Here is a 24,716-nt window from a genome sequence, read left to right as displayed (position 1 = left end):
TTTCACTGGCTACAGTTTATTATTCCATCACTATCAGTCACTCTTCCTGCTACTGACTCAGGAATCTCAGACTTATCAGGGAGGTAACATAGGGGGCAGCACATGTGTGCTTGGAAAACTATACATTTCTTCATCTATCGCTACATATTATTCATCTGCTTCTCATACTCTTTCTCTACTACTGTTTAAAACTGATCTTACTTTATGCAACTTCTTATCAGTCATACAAACACTGAGCTTGTTACAGTTATCTGAACCTGTTACTTGTTTTGTAACCAGTAGTATTTATTTATTTATTTATTTTTTTTTTTTTACAGGAAACCCAATGGATTTGAGAATCCTTTCCAGCTTGGCTCTAAATGAGGCCCCTTAACATGAATTATCTGGACAGTGGCTACCACAGTAAATGCGTAGATAAATGCAGACAGAAAGGAGGCAGATACCGTTTTGTTTGAAACTCCCTGGCAGATTAAAACTGTGTGCCAGGCTGGAATTTGAACCTTGGCTTGGTCCTTTGCCTTTTGGGGGCAAGTGCTCTACTGACTAGGCTATCCAAGCACAAGTCACACTAACAGATTTACTTCCACCAGAACCTCATATGCCATGAAGTTTCAAATCAGCACACATTCCCCGGCAGAGTGAAAATTCATTCTGGAAACAATTTTGTTTGTAATGCAACTTCGCTGCCTTTCTGACATTATTCTCAGCTTTACTTTTGTAAGAGTGCAACAATACTGTCATTTTCAGAGTTTTCAATTTTATGCATCACAATCAGTATTTATTTTCACCAGGTGCATTACAAAATATCATACTTGGGGCAGGGTTGGAGGAGGTGGTGCACCGAGGAGAATGCCTATGTTTCCTGTGAAACTTTTTAAACTTCTTAAAAAGAGAAATAAGTTCCCTTCCTCTCTTTATTGTGTATTGTGATGTCCAGATAGAAACAACTGTATGGTACAGTATATTTGTATGAGCAATTGTGTCACCACTTTTAATTTACTGATTTTTTAATATAACTGCTAGATGTGTACAGTAATATCCTACACTTGCCAGCTGGCTACAGTGAAAATTTCTAAACAAGACATTGAACTGTACAGTAGTAAAAATGCTTAGTAATTTATATCACAGGCAAATACAAGACAATCTCATAAATACTATCTAAACAGAAAATTTACAAAATTGGGAAAAAAGAGAGCAAAAGCTCAACTCACCAGTAATAAACCTTCGTCCTGAGCCTGGTTTAGAATAATATGGATCAATTGCTACACATCTGACCAGTCTTCCAATCACTACCTCTTGATTATGCTCACTTGAGCAGAGCCCACTAATAAAGATCTGGTCCAATAACAAAATTCTGAATTATTATACAGATACATACAAAATATACACACAAATAGAAAATAATAGAAAGTTGTAAATACCCATAAATACTAACACAATGACTCCTGCCAAATACTTAAAAAGAACACATTGGTTACACACATAACACCTTGCTTGATCTACCTCTCTACGACTTCTCCCTGTGTTTTTCATTCTATTGGAATTCAAAGTCACTAACTGCTTGACCTGTCTTTGGATTTAAGATTATTTGCAGTTCAATTTTGTTAAAATATGCTTCTCTGCTGAGTTCAATACTCTTTGATGATAATTCTTACAATTCAACAGTTTTGTAGGCCTTACTTTTGTTCAATTCAATTGTTATGAAATCAGCTCCTAATCTATACGTACTTACAAATTCCAAAATAAAACAACAAAAGTAAATAAACACAACAGACTAATATGGTGCTATAATGGCCTAGATGTGATGCAAATAACAGAATATATGAAAACAAAGACTTATTGTATAGCTGATGGATCATGCAAGTTAGCAGGAACGCAAGGAAGACTGAAAACATTGCTGAGTTTTCAGATAGTGTCCTCCTTCATACTAACTGGGAAAAAAAACCATACATGCACAGTTACTGTGTCCTGGCCAACTATATTGTCCTAGTGCTGCAGCCTTTGCAGCCATGAGAGAAGGTTCAGACGGCACAAGTTGTGAACTGGCTATTGAGATCAAGCATATAGCACTCAGCAACATGTTCTGCCACTGGGTGTTCAACTTTGCTCTTGTTCAAAGTTTAGAGGAGGCCACTCATTCAGGTGGACAGCTAGTTGGTGGTCATGCCCACATATTGGATGTACAGAAGCTACTGCAGGGTTTTTATGTGACAAGACTACCTTCACAGGTGGCCCTGGTTATGATAGAGTATGATACACCAATTATGGGGCTCGAATATGATGTGTTGTGTGGGTACACAGGACAGGTCTTGATATTATGTCTTCCGCAGGCCTATAAACCACATGGCAATGGGCTAGGTGCAGGTGTGGTGTAAGGATGGACCAAGCTCTACATCTACATCACTACTCTGAAAATCACACTTAAGAGCCTAGAAGAGGGTTCAGCAAATCAACTTCACACCAATTCTCTATTATTCCACTTTCGAACAGCATGTGGAAAAAATGGCAGCTATGTCTTCCCATGGGAGCTCTGATTTCTCTTATTTCATTATGATGATCATTTCTCCCTATGTAGGTCAACATTTTGCATTCGCAGGAGAAAGCTGGTGACGGAACTTTCATGAGAATATCCTGTCACAATGAAAAATGTTTTTGTTTCAATGAGTTCCACCCCAAACCCTGTATCATGTCTGTGACAATCTCTCCCCTACTTCTTGATAATCCAAAACGTGCTGCCCTTCTTGGAACTTTCTCAATGTACTCCGTCAACCCTATCTGCTAAGGATCCCACACCGTGCAGCAGTACTCCAAAAGAGGATGGGCATGCATAGTGTAGACAACCTCTTAAGTAGATCTGTTGTATCTTCTAAGTGTTCCGCCTATAAAATGAATTCTTTGGTTTGCTTTCTCCACAACATTTTCTATGTGTTCTGTCCAAGTTGTGTGAACTGTAATTCCTAGGTATTTAGTTGAATTAATAGCCTCCAGATTTGACTGACTTATTGTATGAAGTTTAGCGGACTACTTTTAGCACTCAAGTGGATAACCTCACACTTTTTATTATTTAGGGTCAATTGCCAATTTTCACACCATAGAGATATCTTATCTACATTATTTTGCAATTGATTTTGATCTTCTGATGACTTTACTAGACAAGAAATGACAGCATCATCTGCTAACAACCTAAGATGGCAGCTCAGATTGTCTCCTAAGTCATTTATATAGATAATGAACAGCAGAGGACTTATATAACACTGCCTTGGGGTATTCCACAAATCATTTCTGTTTTATTCTATGACTTTCTATCAATTACTATAAACTGTGACTTCTCTGACAGGAAGTCATGAATGCAGTTACATAACTGACACGATATTCCATAAGCACATAATTTGACTACAAGCTGCTTGTGAGGTATGCTGTCAAAAGCCTTCTGGGAATCTAAAAATATGGAATCAATTTGAAATCCCATATCAATAGCACTCAGCACTTCGTGTGAGTAAAGAGCTAGCTGTGTTTAACAAGAACAATGTTTTATAAATCTGTGTTGACTATGTGTCAAAAGACGGTTCACTTCGAGATAATTCATAATGTTTGAATACAATATATGCTCACTTCGAGGCAATTCATAATGTTTGAATACAATATATGGTCCAAAATCCTGCTGCATATCAACATTAATTATATGGACTTGTAATTTAGTGGATTACTCCAATTGCTTTTCTTGAATAATGGTGTGACCTGTGCAACTTTCTGGTCTTTGGGTATGGATCTTTTGTCAAGCAAGCTGCTGTATGTGATTGTTAAGTATGGAGCTACATTTAAGGTGTTTCACTACTCCAAGGATATTTACACACATAAAAAAAAGTTTTGCATCACTTCGGTTGCGAGAGTTGCAGAACCTGTAGAGAAAATTGGAATAGAGATCAACATAACCATCATTTCCGCCATTTTTATTGCTCATGAAAACCACAGATTGCATGTTGTACCACCATACAATGAGACCTTCAGAGGTGGTGGTTCAGATTGCTGTACACACCAGTACCTCTAATACCCAGTAGCATGTCCTCTTGCACTGATGAATGGCTGTATGCATAATGGCATACTATTCACAAGTTCATCAAGGCACAGTCGGTCCAGATTGTCCCACTCCTCAATGGCAATTTGATGTAGATCCTTCAGAATGGTTGGTGGGTCACGTCATCCATAAACAGCCCTTTTCAATCTATCCCAGGCTTTTTCAACAGGGTTCATGTCCGGAGAACATGCTGCCCACCCTAGTCGAGCCATGCTATTATCCTGAAGGAAGTTATTCACAAGAAGTGCATGATGGGGGCACGAATTGTCATCCATGCAGACGAATGCCTCGCCAATATGCTGTCATATGGTTGCACTATCGGTTGGAGGGTGGCATTCACATATCGCACAGCTGTTACAGTGCCTTCCATGACCTCCAGAGGCGTATGTCGGTGTCACATAATGCCACCCCAAAACAGCAGAGAACCTCCACCTCGCTGCACTTGCTGGACAGTGTGTCTAAGGTATTCAGACTGACTGGGTTGCCACCAAACACGTCTCCGACAATTGTCTGGTTGAAGGCATATGCGACGCTCATCTGTGAAGAGAATGTGATGTCAATCCTGACCAGTCTATTTGGCATGTTGTTGGGCCCATCTGTACCACACTGCACAGTGTCGTGGTTGCAAAGATGGACCTCACCATGGATGTCGGGGGTGAACCCGCACATCATGCAGCCTTCTGCAGAGCCATAATCTGTGCGTAGCGGTCATCCACTGCAGTAGTAGCCCTTGGACAGCCTCAGCAAGGCATGTCATTGACATTTCCTGTATCTCTGTATCTCCTCCATATCTGAACAACATCGCTTTGGTTCACTCCGAGATGCCTGGGCACTTCCCTTGTTGAGAGCACTTCCTGGCACAAAGTAACAATGCGGACACAATTGAACCATGGTATTGACTGTCTACGCATGGTTGAAGTACAGACAACACGAGCCATGCACCTCCTTCCTCACTGGAACCCCCTCCATCTAATAGGTGCTGCTCATGCATGGTTGTTTACATCTTTGGGTGGGTTTAATGACATCTTTGAACAGTCAAAGGGACTGTATCTGTGACACAATATCCACAGCCAATGTCTATCTTCAGGAGTTCTGGGAACCGGGGTGATATAAAACTTTTTTTTTATGTGTATACTTTTAAGTTACTCATGTTGACAGCTGTTCTTGATATGAATTCTGAAATATTTACTTTGTCTTCTTTGGTGAAGGAATTTTGGAAAGCTGTAAAAGATTGTCAATCTTGGGGATTTTGCGTTCATTTGAATTTGGAATGATTTTTTTTGTTGTTTCTGCAACAGTGTCTGACCTGTTTTGTGTTACCGCGGGGTATCAGCTCCATCTTTTGTTAATTTATTTGGTATAAATCTCTCAACTGTTGTTGATACTATTTCTTGAATTCAGGCCATTTCTGATCTACACTAATATTGTTTGAATCCCAGTGGCCAATTTGCAACAGTGATGCCCATCCACTGCAGCCTCAAGCTGTGTAACTGAAGCCAACACAGCCTGGAGCTGAGAGCAAAGTATCATCAACTCCGCTCGCATCTGCACACAGCAATCACTGTCCCTAACCAGACTAAAGATGGTGGTAAACTACACTATACAGACAAACAAACAAATATCGACACACACTGTGGAACTCTAGTGTAGGCACTAAAGAAACTGCAAGAACTGTGTCTAGTTGAGACTAAATAATTTGCTCCTGGTTAGGAACTATTGAAATGTCATAAAATTGGTTACTTTCTGACAAAAATCAAAACACAAGAACTGTGTCTAGTAAATATTAAATAAACACACAGAAATTCGAAAACTACACTGCTAAAGCACACAAATGAAACTACATAATTCGCTCCTGGTCAGGAACTCGTAAAATGTCACAAAATCAGTTACTTCTTTGTTGCTGCTGCTTGGCCAGTGGCTGCTGCCTGACTGACCAGACTATTGCCTATGAGCAACCACTAGCTTTCCAAACAAACTAAAAAACCAATATCAACACACACTGTGAAACTCTATTGTAGACAATGACGAAAATGCAAGAACTGTGTCTAGTAAATTAGAATAACATGCTGAGATTCAAAAATTGAACTGCCAAAGTAAACAGGAGAGATATTTTGGAGATTTGGTGACTGGCAAAATACCAGTTTGCCATAGATGGAGGGGATGTTCCTAATTTCCGGACATGATGGAAGTTAGTTTAAGAACTAGCAAGGGATGTTTTTTAAGTTGTTCCAATTCAGTGTGACACTGGGTAATGATAGGTGCGTTCCTTTCCAGCTGTTTCATGAGGGGTGGTTGGACAATTAGAGGCACATGTGGATATCGCATCTGTTTGTTGACTAGGTTTGGAGAGTAATGCCTGTTCATGAAGGTAATACTGGGCATGGGACTCTTCATCACTGCACATACTTTGGCCATGGCAGGTGAGAGTGTATTGGAGGTTTTTTTAAGTGAAAAAGAGATGGCAGCTACTGACTGCTGGAGGGCTTGACTAGGCAACATGCTAGGCTTCAGGGTGATTAAATGAAGCAGATATGAGACAAGGTGTTGACGTAGTCAAGGAATAAGGATACAGTGTCTTGATCCTGGGCCTAGATGAAGAAGATATCATCAATGAAACGCAACAGGCAAAGGGTTTAGAGTTTTGGTTGGCAAGGAAGGTTAACTCCAAATGGCCCATAAACTAGTTGGCATATGAGGATACCGTGCAGGTGCTTATATTGGGAGAGGTCATGCTTGATGGTGGCAATGCCATGGGCATGGGGGACATTGGTGTATAGGGAAGTGCTATCAACAACCACAACCATGGATCCAGGAAGTAATACGAAGGGGGTGGTTGAGAGGCACTGAAACTGGTTTGTGCCCTTGATACAGGAAAATAGGCTGCAGGCAATGGGTTGGACATGTTGACTTTTCCATGAGAGAACAATAACCAGCTGTGTGGTGGTCCAGATTGTAGAAGCAAGGTGTGTGAGCAGTAGTTGAGATGAGGAGGGAGATGGATTGGGGAGGGGGGATTCTGCAGTGGGTCTAGGGATTTGAGTAGCAACTGGAGGTTATGCTGGACTTCTAGGATGGGTAAATAAGCATGCTGAACTTTAGGATTAGGTGAAGCGGATATGAGAGAAGGTGTTGAGGCAGTAAAGGAATGAGGATAGAGTTATACCAAATTCTGTACAGACTGCCAGGACCTAAATAATCTACACAATAAAGGTGCAAAACATGAATGGTCAGAGCAGTGTCAGGAGGTATTTCTTAAGTTAAAACATTATGTAAAGTCTATTCCTTGAGTGGAGACCCATGACCCATCAAAATGCCTTAGCCTGGCCACCAACGTGTTTCAACATGACATCGGAGCTGTTCTTTCTCACAAAATTGATGATGGGCATCAGAAAACTGATAATACATGCTTCTAAAATGGGAAAGAATCACTGGGTATCATATTGCAGTAAGAAATTACACACAATTTCTCCTCATAACAGACCATCAGCCATTAATTTCCTTATTCAGTCCTAAGACCCACCTAACATGAAATACATTCACCAACATTGGCCACAACAACTCCCACCCCACTCCCTTCTAGAACGCCACACATATTTTGTCCTAAGAAACAGGATCCAGACAGTACAGAGGGTACTGAGGCTAATATCAGATGATAACGACGATGACTGCCAAGTGCCAGTGTGCCGTAAGTCTCCTGCACATTTATCACTAGGGTGTGGCACACATGAAGGTGCTCAAGAGGTGGCACGCCTACTGGGTCGGCATCATGCAGGACATCATGAGGACAGCCCACTATAGCAAGACTTGCGTGTCAACCACCAGTAGCCCACAATGGTTCGATGCATGGTCAATGCCACAGTGTCCATGAGAGTGTGTCCAACCTCAGAGAGATGTGGTCATCATCATAGATTCATTTTCAAAGTTTCCTTTTGTAGTCCAAATGTCAAATACCACAGTAACGTAGACAATTGAAGGGGTCTCAGAAACAATTGTTTCAGATAATGGATTTTCACCTAGTATGTTTCAGGATTTCTGCTCTCGGAACAGCATAGTGTATTTGACACCGGTGATGTTCCACCCAGCCTCTAATGGTGAAGCCAAACCATTCATTAAAACATACTATCAGCTGCATTTAAGGCCGAAGTCCTAACTCAGTTTCTGGCCCCTACAAGACCACACTGATACTGGGATGCCATAAATGCTTCATAGGTGCTGACACTGGACCCTATCGGATATCCTGAGGCCTAAAACACCCCACACCAGTCCAACCATTACTCCCACTACACGCTGCCCGCAGAGGTTTGGGATTGCACCTTTGGGACAGTCCCAGAATGGATACTTGGTGTTGTCAGAGCTGCCTGGGCACAACAACAGTCCACAGTGGACACCAATGGCGCCATGCAGATATGATAAGCCAACCAACTGCACCCACGCTTAGCAGCTTCAATCTTGAGGCAACCTCCACCACTCCCAAAGCTAGCTCAATACAACTTCAGATGCCTGGCAGACCCACATTCCAAAGTCCAGTGCTGTTGTAGTTGGTCCCCTATGGAATGGGACCTTCTCCCACCTCCAATCTCCAGCACCAGTGACCTCCAGCATGGACCTAGAGACAGGAACACCAGCTCTGGCTGACTCCAGCACCAGCATCACACCCCCCTCCCCCTTCAGGTTAAGCAATCAAGATATGAACAAGAATACTTCTGGCCCTGTGTGTCAAGTAAGATGCTTCCAGCAGCTATATCTATCATCCCACAGCAATGCTGATACTCTGAGATGTCTGCTTTCAATGATTCCTCAGGTGACCAGTAAGAGGTACAAGTCACGAGGGCCTCACCGCTGACATCAAACTGGAGATCAAACTTGGCTGCCAGGCTGCTGCTACACACTTCAAATCATACTGTGCTCTCTTACACCATGCTCGCTGAATTTCAGCTACACTGATTTTGCAATTTTGTCAAATTTGCTTGACCTAGACTATGAGGATTCTTCACTTTGTGTGTTCTATATGTTATGACCCAGTGTGAACTCTAATTTTGAACTATCAAGCGATTAAAGTGTATCCATATTTTCTGTGTAATAAATAGTGTGTTGCATCATAGTGAGTGTCATACTATAGTAAGGGATTTCACTCACTGAAAGTCTGGATCTGTGGTTTTATCATAGCAGTCCATACAACACTGTGGTCCTTTACACTGTGAGAGAAATTTAGTAACTTGGTATGGTTCTTGAATCTGGAGAATGTAACCTAAGAAAGGAAACATGCACACTCATGGTCCAAAATAGAGAAATGTGGTGCACTGTAAAGAGGAGTAGTCACATTCAACACAATGAAACCAAACACCTCCAGAAGTTATAATCAGTTGCACACAGCAAAGTAATATCTTAAGTATGAAAAGTAAATTTCCTTACCCTGCCATCATCTGAACAGCTTGCAACAAAATCCCCATTTTGATCAATGCTTATCTGGTTCACTGATACTGTATGTGAACGCAAGGCTTTACTTTTAATATTGTTGCCTTGATGATCCAGAAGATGAACAGTTCCCCAATGGGTGCCAAGGCATACAAACTGAAAACAAAAATCAATATTGAAAAAATTAATATTGAAACTGAAATCAAAGATTTAAAATACCCAGTATTTTTAGAAGGAGTAAAATAAAATAAAATTTACAGAATCTGAAATAGTAAATCAATGCACCTAAACTGACAGTGAAAGACCTTCCTTACAGTAGATTCTCAGATGAGATGGTGTTAAAAACAGCACAATTTTTTGTGAGGAATTCTCTTACCACCAAATGAGCTATTTGGGCATACCTCGTTGCTAAATTCAAAGCTTTAATCTTCAAGAATCTCATGTCCAGGTGCTAGTCCACCACACAAGTCTCAGTGAAAATTTGAAAACAAGAGAAAAGCACTGACACATCTAACATTCAAATCAAATAGTATGGATACAAAGAGTACTGCCCGCAAAGGCAAGGGTATAGATATGAATCCCAGTCCAGCACACAGTTTTAACCTGTCAGGAAGTTTCAGCATAAGGGATCATTTTGTGAGTGACACAAGGATTTCTTCTAGTTTCAGTCACTTTATGCTTTATGAGACCCATCAAATCAAGATTAAATCATCCATCAGCCTGAAATGCCTCTATTACGAACAGGAATGAATGGCCTAAATTGAGCCAAGAAATGAATGACACCGAAGAGGTCTTAGTAATCAATTCCACAACAATAAAGGGTGAGGGTAACATTGCTGACTCAGTTCAAAATGTGTTCTGGATTAGCACTAGACTTGCAGCTACAATGATTTTCCAGCAACACTAATCCAGCATCAAATCTACATTTTATAGTTTGCAGCTTCCCAAATGTGAGGGACTGATAACCTTGCAGCTTAGTCCCTTTTAATCTACAAACCAAACAACCAACCTAAACATGACTTTTTCTAAGTGAATTGGATATAATAATGAAGTGGATTGACCATTACATTCACAGGATCCCTTGTCTTTTTTTCCCCCACTAGGGGTAAAGGGAAGAAAGGTTGGTTAACAGCTTCAATTTCTTATAGACTGCATCATCTTTATAGATAGAGCACAATCTCAGTTGCACACTGACAGTAAAGGAAATTGAAAATGGGCCTTCTGAAGGAACCATACCAGTAGTCACGAGAAGTGTTTTAGGGAAATTATGGAAAACCTGAATTGGAATGCTCAGGCAATGATTAGAAAATTTGGTCATTTTGAATATGAGGCCAGTGTCTAACCACTGTGCTATTTTACTTAGAGGGGAGCACAACATGGACACAGTACATAATCACATTTTCACACTGAAAATAATGATAAATGACAGTGTCACTCATGTCAGATGTGAGATAATTAATAAAATTAGTACTGAAGTAAGTATGACTTGGATATTCTGTGGGTCACCCATGTGGAATATTATATACATTGCCATTAACCACATACCAGCAACAGGAAAATATTTTCTTTTTTTTTAAGAAGAGAAATGAAAAAAGATTCATCAGTGTAAGGACTTCCTGACTGTAAAATATAACCTAAAACACAAAACTATGTCTACTACAAGAATGATCACTAATGCTCATTGGAACAGATTTTTTAACTGTAACAGGTTATCTTCTTCCAGACCTCCTGTACGCACTGGTAAAGAAGTCTTCAATGCTATCAATAAAGGAGAGATATTAATACCACAAAGAAATGGCTATTGTAATAGAAGCACATGGATATTTACAATAAATAAGAAAGTGATGAGTGAATCTATCAAGGACCAAGTTGGTCATTAAAGTATACAACTGACTTCCCTCTTTCTCAGTTGTTAAAGTTGCGCTAATGACAATATAGGCACAGCTACATTTTAGGTTGGCTGAATATGTTTGTCACGAACTGAAGTTAAGTGTGTGCTGCAACAGATGCTCTTTCAAGTTTGTTACATATGGATTCTTATATCATATGAGTGATTCACCTGTACTCATAATTCATTTTTTTTATAAATTCAAGATTATAGCACATCTCACATGTAGTTATAACAAATGAGTGCTATGAGTTAGTTAATCCATCAACTCTTTATCACCTAATCTAATATTGCCCACATTACCCTTCCTCCTTTCAACCACTCTGATCACCCCCGATTTTACAACTAGAAGGCTATGGTAGCCTCTTGTGATATGATCTACAGTTTTGCAAAATATAAAAATGTCCTATGTGGCAAGAGACTTACTTTTGGATGAACAGCCATGCAACTTGCAGCATCCTTATTTAATATTTTCAGTACATCATTAGTCATCCTCACATACTTCAGTCTTGGTTCAATTTCATCTGATGATGAACTATTCATGTCATCATCACTAGGCATGTTGCCATTCTGTAAAGAAGCAAGTATACTATTAAAAAAAGTGAATTATATTTCAAGTACTCTAATGAAAACAAAAGATTTAATAGGAATACAAAATTACAATTCCTGAGTCATTGCACCAAACATTTGCTGGGCCATTACAAATACCTGGATTTTATGACTGGCACTCTATCTGTGAGCACAGACAAAGATTTAAGTCAGTTTAATTACTGGATTCCTACAAATATATAAATTCATTTATGGCAAATTCAAGCTGAAATATAAATAAATATCTGTATGAGGACAGATCAATACTCACCAAAAAGGGGAGACCTTGAGCAGAAAACAGACATTTGAATAAAGTCTGATTAGTAGCTGATCTTTCAGAGAAAGTCCTTTGTTAAATAGCCATAAGACTACCTCTACTTCCCCTCTCTCTATGAAGAACAATTATCTTGGTTGAGGTGGGTGTTGGGATCAATGAAGAGTTGAAGGTTGAGGAGTGGAGGGACAGAAGTTGAGGAGATTAGGAAAGACTGTAACGGTGTGGAACATATAAGTACGTGAAGAAGAAGCATCTAGCACATAATATACCACTCACTTGTGAAGCATGCTGCTGAGAATAATTTATTCAACTTTAACAGTTGTTTCAAACCCATGCCATCTGAATCCTTCGCTGAATACAAGCATTTCCCTTTGGCCCAAATGAGAAATATCCCTCGAACATACTGTCCATTCTTGCAGACCCCATAACGATCCTACCACCACCAACATAAGGACCATGAAGATAAGATATGAGATATTAGAGCTCATACAGAGTCATATAGACAATCGTTTTTCCCTCTGTCTACCTGTGAGTGGAACAGAAGAGGAACTGACTAGTAACGGTACAGGATACCCTCCATCGCGTACCATAAGGTGGCTGCCTAATTGTTGGGGACAGTTCAATTCATGCATTCTATTAACCTGATTATGTCATTAAACAGACTTAATGCAACACAGACCTGCACACATACGACATACAAAATTACAGACATGTCTCATAAACATATAGCTGTCTAAGGAAATTGAGAGAGTCATGCATGAAGTCTTTTCTAACTTTTATAGAAAAAAATAAATAGTTGAAAAAGTTTCAAACAAATTCCAAAAAACAAAAGTCAATTGAAATAACTGTCTATGTCTGTTGTATAATCTCCTCAATCACCTCCTTAATGCCATAGATTGGGATGAATTAAACTGTGGACTAATTACTACTTGACTGCCTGAATCTGTCATTCATAGTGTTGCCTAAAAGCAGTTTAAGTTTCATCTTTCAGGAAGATGACAGAGAGTATAAATTTTGCTTGAAAACAGAGAATACAAAAGAGACATTAGTTGTGGCGTACCTGAAACCTTTGTATGGTTCTTTTGTTATTCTTGATATGTATTAATTATTTACCACATTAGCAACAAGGATGGTGATGTTTGCAGATGGTGAGGGAGCTATTTGCACTAATGGATGCAGTGGATCCCATTTACAGTGAAAAGTCTCTGAGCTATCAGAAAAGTCATGAAGATAGTTTAGAGACAATTATATTGTTGTATAACAGGAATTAGTATGGATAACCTTTGGAGGTATAACAACAAAAACAAGAACCAATATAATATTGCAGTTGAGGAGATGTAGTAATATGCAAATGTCTTCTGCAAAATCTGTGGACTGATCATGAAAGATAGTAAAAAACCGGGAATCATTTAGCAAAGGCATGAGTGACTGTTACTGTCTGAAGAACTTTTGGGACTGCTGCAATAAGGAAACAGTAGCATTTGGTTATCATTCAGATACATGTGCCTACGACATGGCAAGAGCATCTGGGAAATAAAATGTTAGCAAAATAGTAATTAACACTTCAAAAAAGAATAATTCAAAAATGAAAGGTTTTACTTTTAAGGAATCATACAAGAAAATTTTTAAAGAAGTTAAATTTGTTATTCTTCTTGGACTGTATAAATAGAGTAAATTCCACTCACCAATTAAAAGCGTAAAACAAAAGTAATGGAACACAACATTTTATTGTAAAGTGAAATGCAGGCCTTGCAATACATTACCTATGTTGACAGCCCTGTCTTATGGATATATCCCATCAAACTACAATGCCACGAGTAAATCAAATGGTGGGATGCTTTGGGAAATACGGAAGCGTCCGATCCCACCTGTCTGCTTTGACCCATGACGTCACAAATATGGCGGAAATTACCATAAACCACGATTCCAATATGGCGCATATAAATTTGGTACGTACACATTATGAGGATGAAAATACATCGAAAAACAAACACACACACTTTCCACAAAAAGCCTAATGACACTAACGAGACAAGCGCTGGATTAGATTAGATTAGATTAATACTTGTTCCATAGTTCATGAATACGACACTTCGTAACGATGTGGAACGTGTCAGGTTAATAAAAGATGTCTGTACAAGATATTAAATTACACAAAATATTGCATGACACTAATGTTTAAGTTTTTTTTCCCCCTCCCTTAATTTATATCTAAAAATTCAGCCAATGAGTAGAAGGAGTTGTCATCTAGAAATTCTTTTAATTTATTTTTAAATGTGGGTTGGCCATCTGTCAGGCTTTTGATGCTGTTTGGTAGGTGACCAAAGACTTTTGTGGCAGCATAATTTACCCCTTTCTGTGCCAAAGTCAGATTTAATGGGGTGTTTCTGGGTGGGGGCAAACTAAATACAAACAAATTTAGACACCCACCCCCATACAAAACCACACAAAACAACGCAAAAAACCGAGATCACAAAACTCCCCAAATACCACTAAACACAATATCATCTGGAATTGGACACTTCCCTTGGCCTATATAGCTTAAAAACATCTCCCGATACCAATATCAACATACACAGCCACAAATTGGGATTGAACACTTCCCTTGACCTGCGCACTGTTAATTTTATCCCTCATATCCATTCCTGAACAAAAACAACAACCGATTACTTTTACTAAAATTACCACACGATGTACAGTGAACAACACTAAATTAACCTTCACACAAAATCGTTAACTCACTGAAAAGAATTCCACTACAAACACAGCTGACACTTGAACAATTCTGGATAATGAGCAAAAGCAAACTGAGCCCATTATACCACACAAACAAAAACCTTGAACATACCACCAGAGAGCACAATAAACCACAACACGACGACATCTACAAACACTCCGCACTCACAAACCAAACTCCGCGCCGTCATGACATCAGACACGACAACACCCTTACGTCACAGGTCAAAGCCGACACGTGGTATCGGACGCTTCTGTCGACCCGCTTTGTTGAAAAAAGAAAATTGACAATATCTTTACCCATCCTCACTTCCTAGGCATTGACTGAATGCTAAATGTTAATCTTCCATCCAACCATTTCTCCTAGTGTCTTTAGAGTTTCTATTTGTTTGTTCCAGTAGTAGACGTCATTTGTGTGCCTTTCTGACAGTATGTCACTTAGTTCTTGTGGCTGGTCACTTATATTGTTTTGTTTACTAGACCTGGACTACATTCCGGTTTTTCTAGAGATGTTAACCCCCCCCCCCCCCCCTCCTCCTTTTCTTTACAGACTGAACTGTCGTGTAGCTCAAGATGTAGGTTAGATTGGAAGGTGGTGGTTTGGTGGTTGTAATGTGCCATGACAGAAAGAAATTGTTGTAATTTTTTATTTTTACTTTTTTTATAATAAAACAGTCCTAACCACATGTAGATGTTTGTTTATTTACTGGTGACCGGTTTCGGCCACTATCCTGGTCATCATCAGGTCGCTTACTCCATGGAAGTCTGCTGAAGCTGGTGAGGAGCAGGCACCACTCTAAGAGGAATATAACCAATGCTCAGCAGCTGAGACTGTTTTAACAACTGTTATAACTATCAATTTTCCAATAGAAACAAGCTAAAATGTTTCAAAAATTTTTAAAAAAGAAATTCTTTTAAATGTTTCTTTAAAATGTGGGTATTGCTGACTGACTGATCTGTAATGTAACCCAAGGTCTACATTAGGTTGTAAGATGACAGTTTTGTTTTAAGATGTCAAAGTAAAAAAAAAAAAAAAAAGTCTTGCACAAAAAGGCTTTTTTTTGTTTTGTTTTGCTATAGCTTTTGTGTTGTTAGTGACATGTACTGCCCATTTCTTGACATCTGAATGTTCTGTAGGCACAACATTGCATTGTTTAATTGAAATCTATTACCAGAAAGGATTTTTTTCTAGCGTTAACAGGGGATGAAGATACACTATGTGATCAAAAGTATCCAGACACCCCCCAAAAACATACATTTTTCATATTAGGTGCATTGTGCTGCCACCTACTGCCAGGTACTCCACATCAGTGACCTCAGTAGTCATTAGACATCATGAGAGAGCAGAATGGGGCACTCCACAGAACTCACGGACTTCAAACATGGTCAGGTGATTGGGTGTCACTTGTGTCATACGTCTGTATGCGTGATTTCCACATTCCTAAACATCCCTAGGTCCACTGTTTCTGATGTGATAGTGAAGTGGAATGTGAAGGGGCATGTACAGCATGAAAGCATACAGGCCAACCTTGTCTGTTGACTGACAGAGACCGCCGACAGTTGAAAAGGGTGTAATGTGTAATAGGCACACATCTATCCAGACCATCACACAGAAATTCCAAAGTGCATCAGGATCCACTGCAAGTACTATGAAATTTAGGCAAGAGGTGGGAAAACTTGGATTTCATGGTCGAGCGGCTGATCATAAGCCACACATCATGCCAGAAAATGCAAAACGACGTCTCGCCTGGTGTAAGGAGCGTAAACATTGGACGACTGAACAGTGGGAAAATGTTGTGTGGAGTGACGAATCACCATACACAATGTGTCGATCCGATGGCTGGGTGTGGGTATGGTGAATGCCTGTTGAACATCATCTGCCAGCGTGTGTAGTGCCAACAGTAAAATTCGGAGGCAGTGGTGTTATGGTGTGGACGTGTTTTTCATGGAGGGGCATTGCATCCCTTGTTGTTTTGCATGGCAGAATCACAGAACAGGTCTACATTGATGTTTTAAGAACCTTCTTGCTTCCCACTGTTGAAGAGCAATTCAGGGATGGCGATTGCATCTTTCAACATGATTGAGCACCTGTTCATAATGCATAGCCTGTGGAGGAGAGGTTACACGACAATAACATCCCTGTAATGGACTGCCCTGCACAGAGTCCTGACCTGAATCCTATAGAACACCTTTGGGATGTTTTGGAATGCCGACTTCGTGCCAGGTCTCACTGAACGCCATCGATACCTCTCCTCAGTGCAGCACTCCATGAAAAATGGGCTGCCATTCCCCAAGAAACCTTCCAACACCTGATTGAACGTATGCTTAAGAGAGTGGAAGCTGTCATCAAGGCTAAGGGTGGGCCAACACCATATTGAATTCTAGCATTACCAATGGAGGGCGCCAGGAACTTGTGAGCCATTTTCACGCAGGTGTCCATATACTTTTAATCACATACTGTAGAACATGGCCTAGTTGAGGCAATGTAAGAATTAGGAAAGTTCTTTCATTCAAAGAGTGTAATGAATCTTCATATTACAGCAACTGTATGAGGCTGATATTGTTGTGAACCAAAACATTGCTATTTGAAACTGCATGCTTTGGATCACACAACTCAGTTTAAATAATGTGTTCCAAAATGTGTTGATGTTGAGTAGTTCAAAAATTGTTCAAATGGTTCTGAGCACTATGGGACTTAACAACTGAGGTCATCAGTCCCCTAGAACTTAGAACTACTTAAATCTAATTAACCTAAGGACAGCACACACATCCATGCCCGAGGCAGGATTCGAACCTGCGACTGTAGCAGTCGCACGGTTCCAGACTGAAGCGCCTAGAACCGCTTGGCCACATCAGCCGGCTGTTGAGTAGTTGCACCATGGTCTAAACTGGCAATACACTTTGTCTGTACCAAACTCCATGAACTGGAATAGCTTTAGTATTTCATATAAAGACTTATGCCTTTATTCTGTCAACTGCCAATCTGTTGCCAGCATCTTGTGTAACAACTATTTATTGCCTTCAGTCGTGTGGTGGTTTAAAACAAGGTGTACTCTCATCACAATATTATATAAAAATAGTAAGTCTCTCATAATTCACAATCATAGGAGACTATCCGTCAGTAAAGGTGGGATCCGACAGGAATGTGATTTACGGAACTTCAAAAAAGTTCATGTGACAGTGACCAGGAAATTAATGGAAAATACACAAAAAGGGTTATCATGTGAACCATCTATTCTCTCCCACCTACGTTTCCATGGCAGTTTCTCCAGAGTTTCTCTGTATTCCTCACCACAAATGCACCTGTATTCCGTGTGTATCACTTACACCCTACAGAACTTACAGTGAATCTCAAGAGCTGGCAGATTCTATGCATTTAGCAATCACATGACTGACCATAGTTTGCACATGGTGGACATTTCAATTTTCTTGGACATTATTATATCCCAATGACATGTTTGCTTAGCTTCATTCATACTGTCTCTGTCTTACTGATGGGTCCCTCTAATGGGAAGGTATGCATTTTTGCAATTGTAATTCAACCATGGCATACATAGCAAATGAAACTTAGTTTCTAATGGTAGTGTGAAAAATGAAGACTAGTGATATGGTAGAGTGGAAGAGGGTTTGATCTGCTTGAGGATGAAAATCTAGCCTTAACAACTGCAGGATACACACTCTAACGGGAAAAGAAAAATGCATCAAAAAGGAATTATCCGAATGGGCCATAAATTGGTAGATGCGATGTACATGTTCATGTACAGACAAACAAATGATTACAATTTCACAAAAATTGGATGATTTATGAAACAGACAGAGCTTCACAAACTGAGTAAGTCATAATGCGTTGCTCCACATCTGTCCCTTATGCAAGCTGTTATTCGGCCTAGCACTGATTGACAGAATTCTTGGATGTCTCCTGAGGGATATCGTGCCAAATTCTGTCCACCTGGTGCATGAGATCACAAAAATCCTTAGCTGGCTGTATGGCCCTGCCCAAAACGCTCTGAACATTCTAAATTGGGGAGAGATCTGGCAACATTGCTGGCCACGGTAAGGTTCAGCAAGCATGAAGACAAGTACAGAGACCCTTGTCGTGTGTGGACAGGCATGATCTCGCTGAAATGTAACCCCAGGATGTCCTGCCACGAAGGGCACGATTGACTTGCTCAGTTTGTGAAGCCCTTCCTCTTAAATAAATCATCCATTTTTCTGAAATTGTAACCACTTATTTGTCTGTACACGTACATCATATGTACTGGTTTCTGCCAAATTCAAATAATTCCTTAATGGTGTGTTTTTTTATGTATTGTCAACATAATGAGGTATTTATTAGAAAAAGAATTATGGGCCTATTATACATTACAAGAAATTGGAGGAATTTCTTTGAAATGATTGGTATAAAACCAAACTAATCGCCAATAAGGATAGCTATGAATTAATTTCCAGGAAGTTTCAAGCTTTTATGGATCCCAAAGATGGTCTTACACCACATTAGGTGCAGGTTCATATTCTTTCCCACACTTGTTCAACCGAAGGGAACATTTGTTAGTAGAACCTACTGTCTTTTTATAAAGCCTAATGTGCAAAAAGTAAACACTTAACAGAAACTAGAGTACAACCCCCCCCCCCCCCCCCCCCCCCCCAAAAGTCTAGTTTGTTTTGGCACACCGAGTTTCACAAGAATTTAACACACTACTGCATCATCATCATCTCCATGACATCCATTGCTTGGATAAAGGTCTCCTCTAGACTTTAAGGCATTATAGTCTTCAGCTATACATGTACAGGGGTTGGGCAAAAATATGGAAAATCCAAAAACACAACATTACCACATCTAATACAGTGTAGGAAACCTGATAGCATTCAAAACAGTGTCCAGTAGTCTTGAAATTCATAAATACAAGTCCTGCATGGTTTTCAGAGGCATCTTATACCATAGAGGCAAGTTCAGGTAAAGATGATGGGGGTTAATAGCAGTCATGCACCCTTCTGTCCAAAGTAAACCACAAAGGCTCAATAATATTGACATGTGTTGCTGGAGGTGCCTAGGGGAGATGCGACAGTTCATCCCCATGCTCACAAAACCAGTCCTCGATGAGCAAGCTTTGTGAACAGGGGCCAAGTCGTCTTGGAACACACCACCACCATTGGGGAACAAATACCGTACTGTATAGATCTGATCAGCCGAAATGGTGACATAATCCTTGGCAGTAATTTGGCCTTAAAGAATAACCATGGGGCCCATGGCGTAAGTTAATTTCATGTTCCATGGATCGTTTGCACAATGAATTGTAATGATATGGAACAAGTTATTTTACATCCGCATAACAAATTAATTTGTAAATATGGCCACACGCTGAACATTTATAAGTTAAAAGAATGTGACTTTGTAATTCCTGCCCACCACCTCTTATATATTACAATAACAAAAATTCTTCAACAGAATACGAGTGTCAAGGTGAAACTTTTTCAGTTTTTTTTCAAATTTGTCTTTTCTGTCTATCAGATATTTTATATCACTGGGTAAGTGATCACAAATGTTAGTTGCAGCATTGTGCACCTCTTTTGGTGCCAAAGACACCCTGCTTGTGAAGTAATGAATCTATTTTTTCTTCTAGAGTTGTATTTATGTACATCACTGCTCCTTGTGAATGGCAGTGGATTATTTGCTTCATGAGGGAATACATTTCTGCGAAGCAGTAGTCAAAAGGCCAATACCTTAAACAGATGTCTACAAGATGGTCATGTGTGAGTACCACATATTATACTTGCAGCAGGTTTTTGAGCAATGAAGACATTCTTTCTTAAAGATGAGATGCCCTAGAACATGATTCCATATTATATTCTTGAATGAAAATGTGCCAAGTATCTCTCTCCCCAAGGCCTGCAGTAATTTGAAGTCCAAATGGGGAAGGATTAAGTCATTTTAGGAGTCTCAAAATGTGTTTTTTGTTTTTCAATTTTAATTGTGGGTCAATGAAAGTGTCTGATTCCACCTGTTTGCTTTGACCTGTTATGTAATGGTGGTGTGCTGTGTATCACTATGGCATGAAGTTTTTCAGTTGGCTGTGTTCGTAGATGTTGTGTTGTTGTATTTGGTATTTGGTGGTGGTGGTGGATGTGCTATTGGTTTCATTTGAGTTTTGGTTGTCATCGTGCAAAGACGGTTTCGAGTTTAGGCAGTTGGTGTGGTAATCTGGGTTGTAGAAGGGTTTTCAGTGAGTCATTACCCTTTTTTTAATGTGGTTTGGTGTTCTCGTTAGGTCTGATTATTTTGGTGTTTGTTGTGCAGAAAGAAGTCTAATTTTTTAAACTGCTTTTTTGTTAGTTATGGATATGACAGTGAAGTTCATGAGTGTATCATTATGTTCTGAGATGGGTGATTATATGATGTCTGTCATACAATTTCTGCGGATATTTGGTCTTATTGATAAATATGTTAGGTGTCACATTTGTAGCAACAACATGAGGTTGACGAGAGTTTCGGTGGCTCGGGCCAAGCGTATGTATATGTGGTGTTGTCTCTCTCTCTCTCTCTGCTGTGTGTGTGTGTGTGTGTGTGTGTGTGTGTGTGTGTCAACCTAGGGGGTATTTCTGGAGGCTTAGGCTTTTGTTAGTAAGTAATTTTTGATTTGGTTTTATTCTATAGTAACTGTGACATTTTGGGTGTTGTATATTTATGGTAGGTCGGTTATGTTTTAATTGGTGAAGTGAATACGGGGTATTTGGGTTTATCAGTTCTTGGGGTTTTGCTTTCACTTTTTGGAGCTGTTGGTGGTTGGTTTTTTGGTATCGATAGCTGTGGTGGAGTTACATAGATCAATGGAAAACTCCAATTCCACTTTTTGGGGTTGTAGTTGTTGTTTCTTTTGTGTCTGTGGCTGCGATTGAGCTAATGGATCAAGGGAAATGTCCAATTCCTGTGGTTTTGTTGGTGTAGTAGAATACTATAAACTAATTTTTTTTTATATTTTTTGTATTGGGATGGTGTTGTATTCTTTTATTGTCGTATATTTAGCTTGCCCCTGCCCTGAGCCCCCAATTTTCCACGGTTGTCCCATTAGTTTAATTTTATTTTTGGAGTGAGACATCATTGTGTCATTTTTATTTTTGTTCATGTACACTGAAAGTAGCCATTTCTGCCATATTGAAGATGTCACGAGGTAAAGCAGACAGGTGGAATCGACACTCTGTAAAGCCTTCTCATCAATATGGATGCCTAAGAATTTGCTGCTCAAATCACCTACCCCCCCCCCAAAGTTTCACTTTTGGGCCATAAACTGGGCCAGAAGTTGGAAATAGTATGAAACAAGACACACAAAACCAAATGACTTTCTTCCATTCTGCTATAGTCCAGGTTTTATGGCTTTGCCATCACATTTTCCTGTTAAGGTCATCTGCACCACATATGAGTAATTTCGCAATTCCCACTCCCTGCTTAAGGAGCTCACTTCATATTGTTTTGGTGCTGATAGGGTTTGCATTGTTACTTATTGGATGATATTTGTCCACTTTCCCTGTATGCAGTATATATCTTCAATACAGTGCCTCTTGAAACACCAAACAATTCAGCTACCTTTGTTACAAAAAGACAAGCACCAACGATTTTCCCATGTTCAAATTCACTTAGCTCTGACATAACGCACTCACAACCACACCGATTGCTGTTCTGACCACCACTGAAGTTACATGTACTAAGGACATTGCAGCTGTCCCTCGGCGTCAAATGCAACAGTGCAACCTACTGTTCAAGCATGCATTTATTGTAGTGTTCCCATAGTTTTGTCTAAACTCTGTGCATATTTCTCACATATGCTTTCTAATATCGCCTAACCACCACCTATTTGGTCACTCTGCTAGTCTTTCCATACCTTCAGAACCCAGAAATAAATTCCTCATTCTGCCTATCATCCACTCACCTTTTTCATGGGCTGTCCACCCTTTTTAATTTAAGTTGCAGTCATAATTACATCTTCCATTCCAGTCCATTCATTGATCTATCTGCGTGTTTTCCTGCGTCTCATAGCAAATTTCAACACATACCTATCCATTCTTAATGCTTCTCAAATTAAAAATCCATCTCTCATTGTTATTAAGACAAAACTGATAGCAAACATGTCATTTGAAAAATAAAGGAGCTGCTTCATTTAGTCAGTTTTAGGAGGTGGAAAAAAGTTCCAATATTGCTGTTATTAGTTTTGGTGATAAGAAATCCCTGATCAACTTCTCTTTTACATTGGAACTGCTCACTATCCTGACAAAGTTTAATTAAAGTTATAGCACTGGAATATATGTTGTTATTTACACTACCAGATGTTTCTCACACGATGTTCTGGATTTTACTCAAATTCGTCAAAAGATTTGTCGTGAAAAGTGGCAATTGCAAATCAATTCGCCATTTCACTACTTCGTTCACAGCTTGTAAATGTTCCAATGTTCTACATGCACCTCTAAAATAGGCGCGTTTCTTTGTCTGACTGAAATCTAGTGTAATTTCTTGTATGTGGTTTCTGACTCTTTTGTGAATCTCACACACATTATGGAAATGGGTCTGATATGCTCACTGTTGTTTATTTTTTGTCTTGTGTGCCCGTTTTCCTGTGAAATACAATAATTGCAGAAAGATTTGAGGAACTGTCTTCATTCGCACGCGTTCTGTGAACAGTTTCTCAAGTATTTTTTAATACTCAATCTCCTGTTTCAGGTATTTAATCTCGAATACGTATAATCTACATTTTTATGCTCGATTATTTTGTTTCTTTCTGCCTGTGTATCTACTTCAACTCTTTGTCTAAGCATTCTATCATAACTAGCAACTCGAAAATCTTTTAAAGCTGTTATCTGCTGACCATTTCTTCATGTCATTTACACGAAATCTTAATAGCGAATGACAGTACTGCACACGAGTAACATTCATTATTAATCGATTGCATTACTTCTTCTATTCAGTTTTTGCGACTGCTGTGTAACAGAGCAAATAATACTGTTAACAACTGCAATACCACGGAACTGTTTGCTACGATAGGGTAAAGGTTATAAAATGCTACTTATAGCTGAGTTAGTTGCAATCACAGAAATTCTGGTGAAATATGCAATTCCATTGTATCTAATTACAGACTGAAGGTTGACATTCCACGCTGAAACTGAGTCATGGTGGTACTAATAGAGTACAACTCCTATAAAATACATTAACGTCTTAATATAACATTTATACAGAAGGTTATGACAATAAACAAACACTGTTGACATATGAGCGTCACGGCATAAAGATCAACATGACAGTGTTCACATAAAGACCCAAAATGAGGGTCAGTGTTATCTTTTGTACTACAGAGTGAAAGTTGATTCTTCATACGAACACATACATCTGCTGCCATTGTTTTTGTCGTAGATCTCCGGTCCACTACAAAGTAAACACAAACCCCCACCACTTCATGAAGTGACAGCCAAAAGGCTTTACACTTGACCAAAGTTCTTCATACAATGTTGACATTTGTATCTATTTGTTCCAAGGAGCTTAGAATCACTTGCGTTTAGCCCCTGACGTGCAACTACGGCTCTACGGGACCCGATCTCTCAAGCGAAGATCCGAAGCTCCATGTGAAAGCAGACATAAAACGCGCTTGTTCAGTAGGTGGATGATTGATGTTTAAGAGTGCGGAAGGAGCTCTGATTACAACAATAATTTAAGAAGATCTTTGTTACAAGCACACCGAAAAAATCTTAGTGCATCA

At 39.5% G+C, this 24,716-nt stretch overlaps 1 protein-coding gene across 2 annotated transcripts in view; it reads right to left on the bottom strand.

Annotated features, from left to right (window-relative positions):
• Window positions 1-24,498, bottom strand: part of LOC126470131 (vacuolar protein sorting-associated protein 41 homolog) — a 153,736-nt gene extending 129,238 nt beyond the window's left edge. For both annotated transcript variants that reach the window (XM_050097747.1, XM_050097746.1), the window contains exons 1-4: window positions 24,348-24,498; window positions 11,805-11,948; window positions 9,488-9,646; window positions 1,212-1,335 (exon numbers count right to left, since the gene is read on the bottom strand). In XM_050097747.1, the coding sequence (XP_049953704.1) occupies window positions 1,212-1,335; window positions 9,488-9,646; window positions 11,805-11,948; window positions 24,348-24,359 (439 nt within the window). In that variant the 5' untranslated portion in view covers window positions 24,360-24,498. The remainder of the gene's footprint in view (window positions 1-1,211; window positions 1,336-9,487; window positions 9,647-11,804; window positions 11,949-24,347) is intronic.
• Between the last annotated feature and the right edge of the window lie 218 nt (window positions 24,499-24,716).

The sequence above is a fragment of the Schistocerca serialis genome, chromosome 3 (genome assembly GCF_023864345.2).
Source record: "Schistocerca serialis cubense isolate TAMUIC-IGC-003099 chromosome 3, iqSchSeri2.2, whole genome shotgun sequence".
Taxonomy (NCBI): Eukaryota; Metazoa; Arthropoda; class Insecta; order Orthoptera; family Acrididae; genus Schistocerca; species Schistocerca serialis.
The sequence above is the reverse complement of the archived record's forward strand: the minus strand, read 5'-3'. Positions and strand labels throughout refer to the sequence as shown.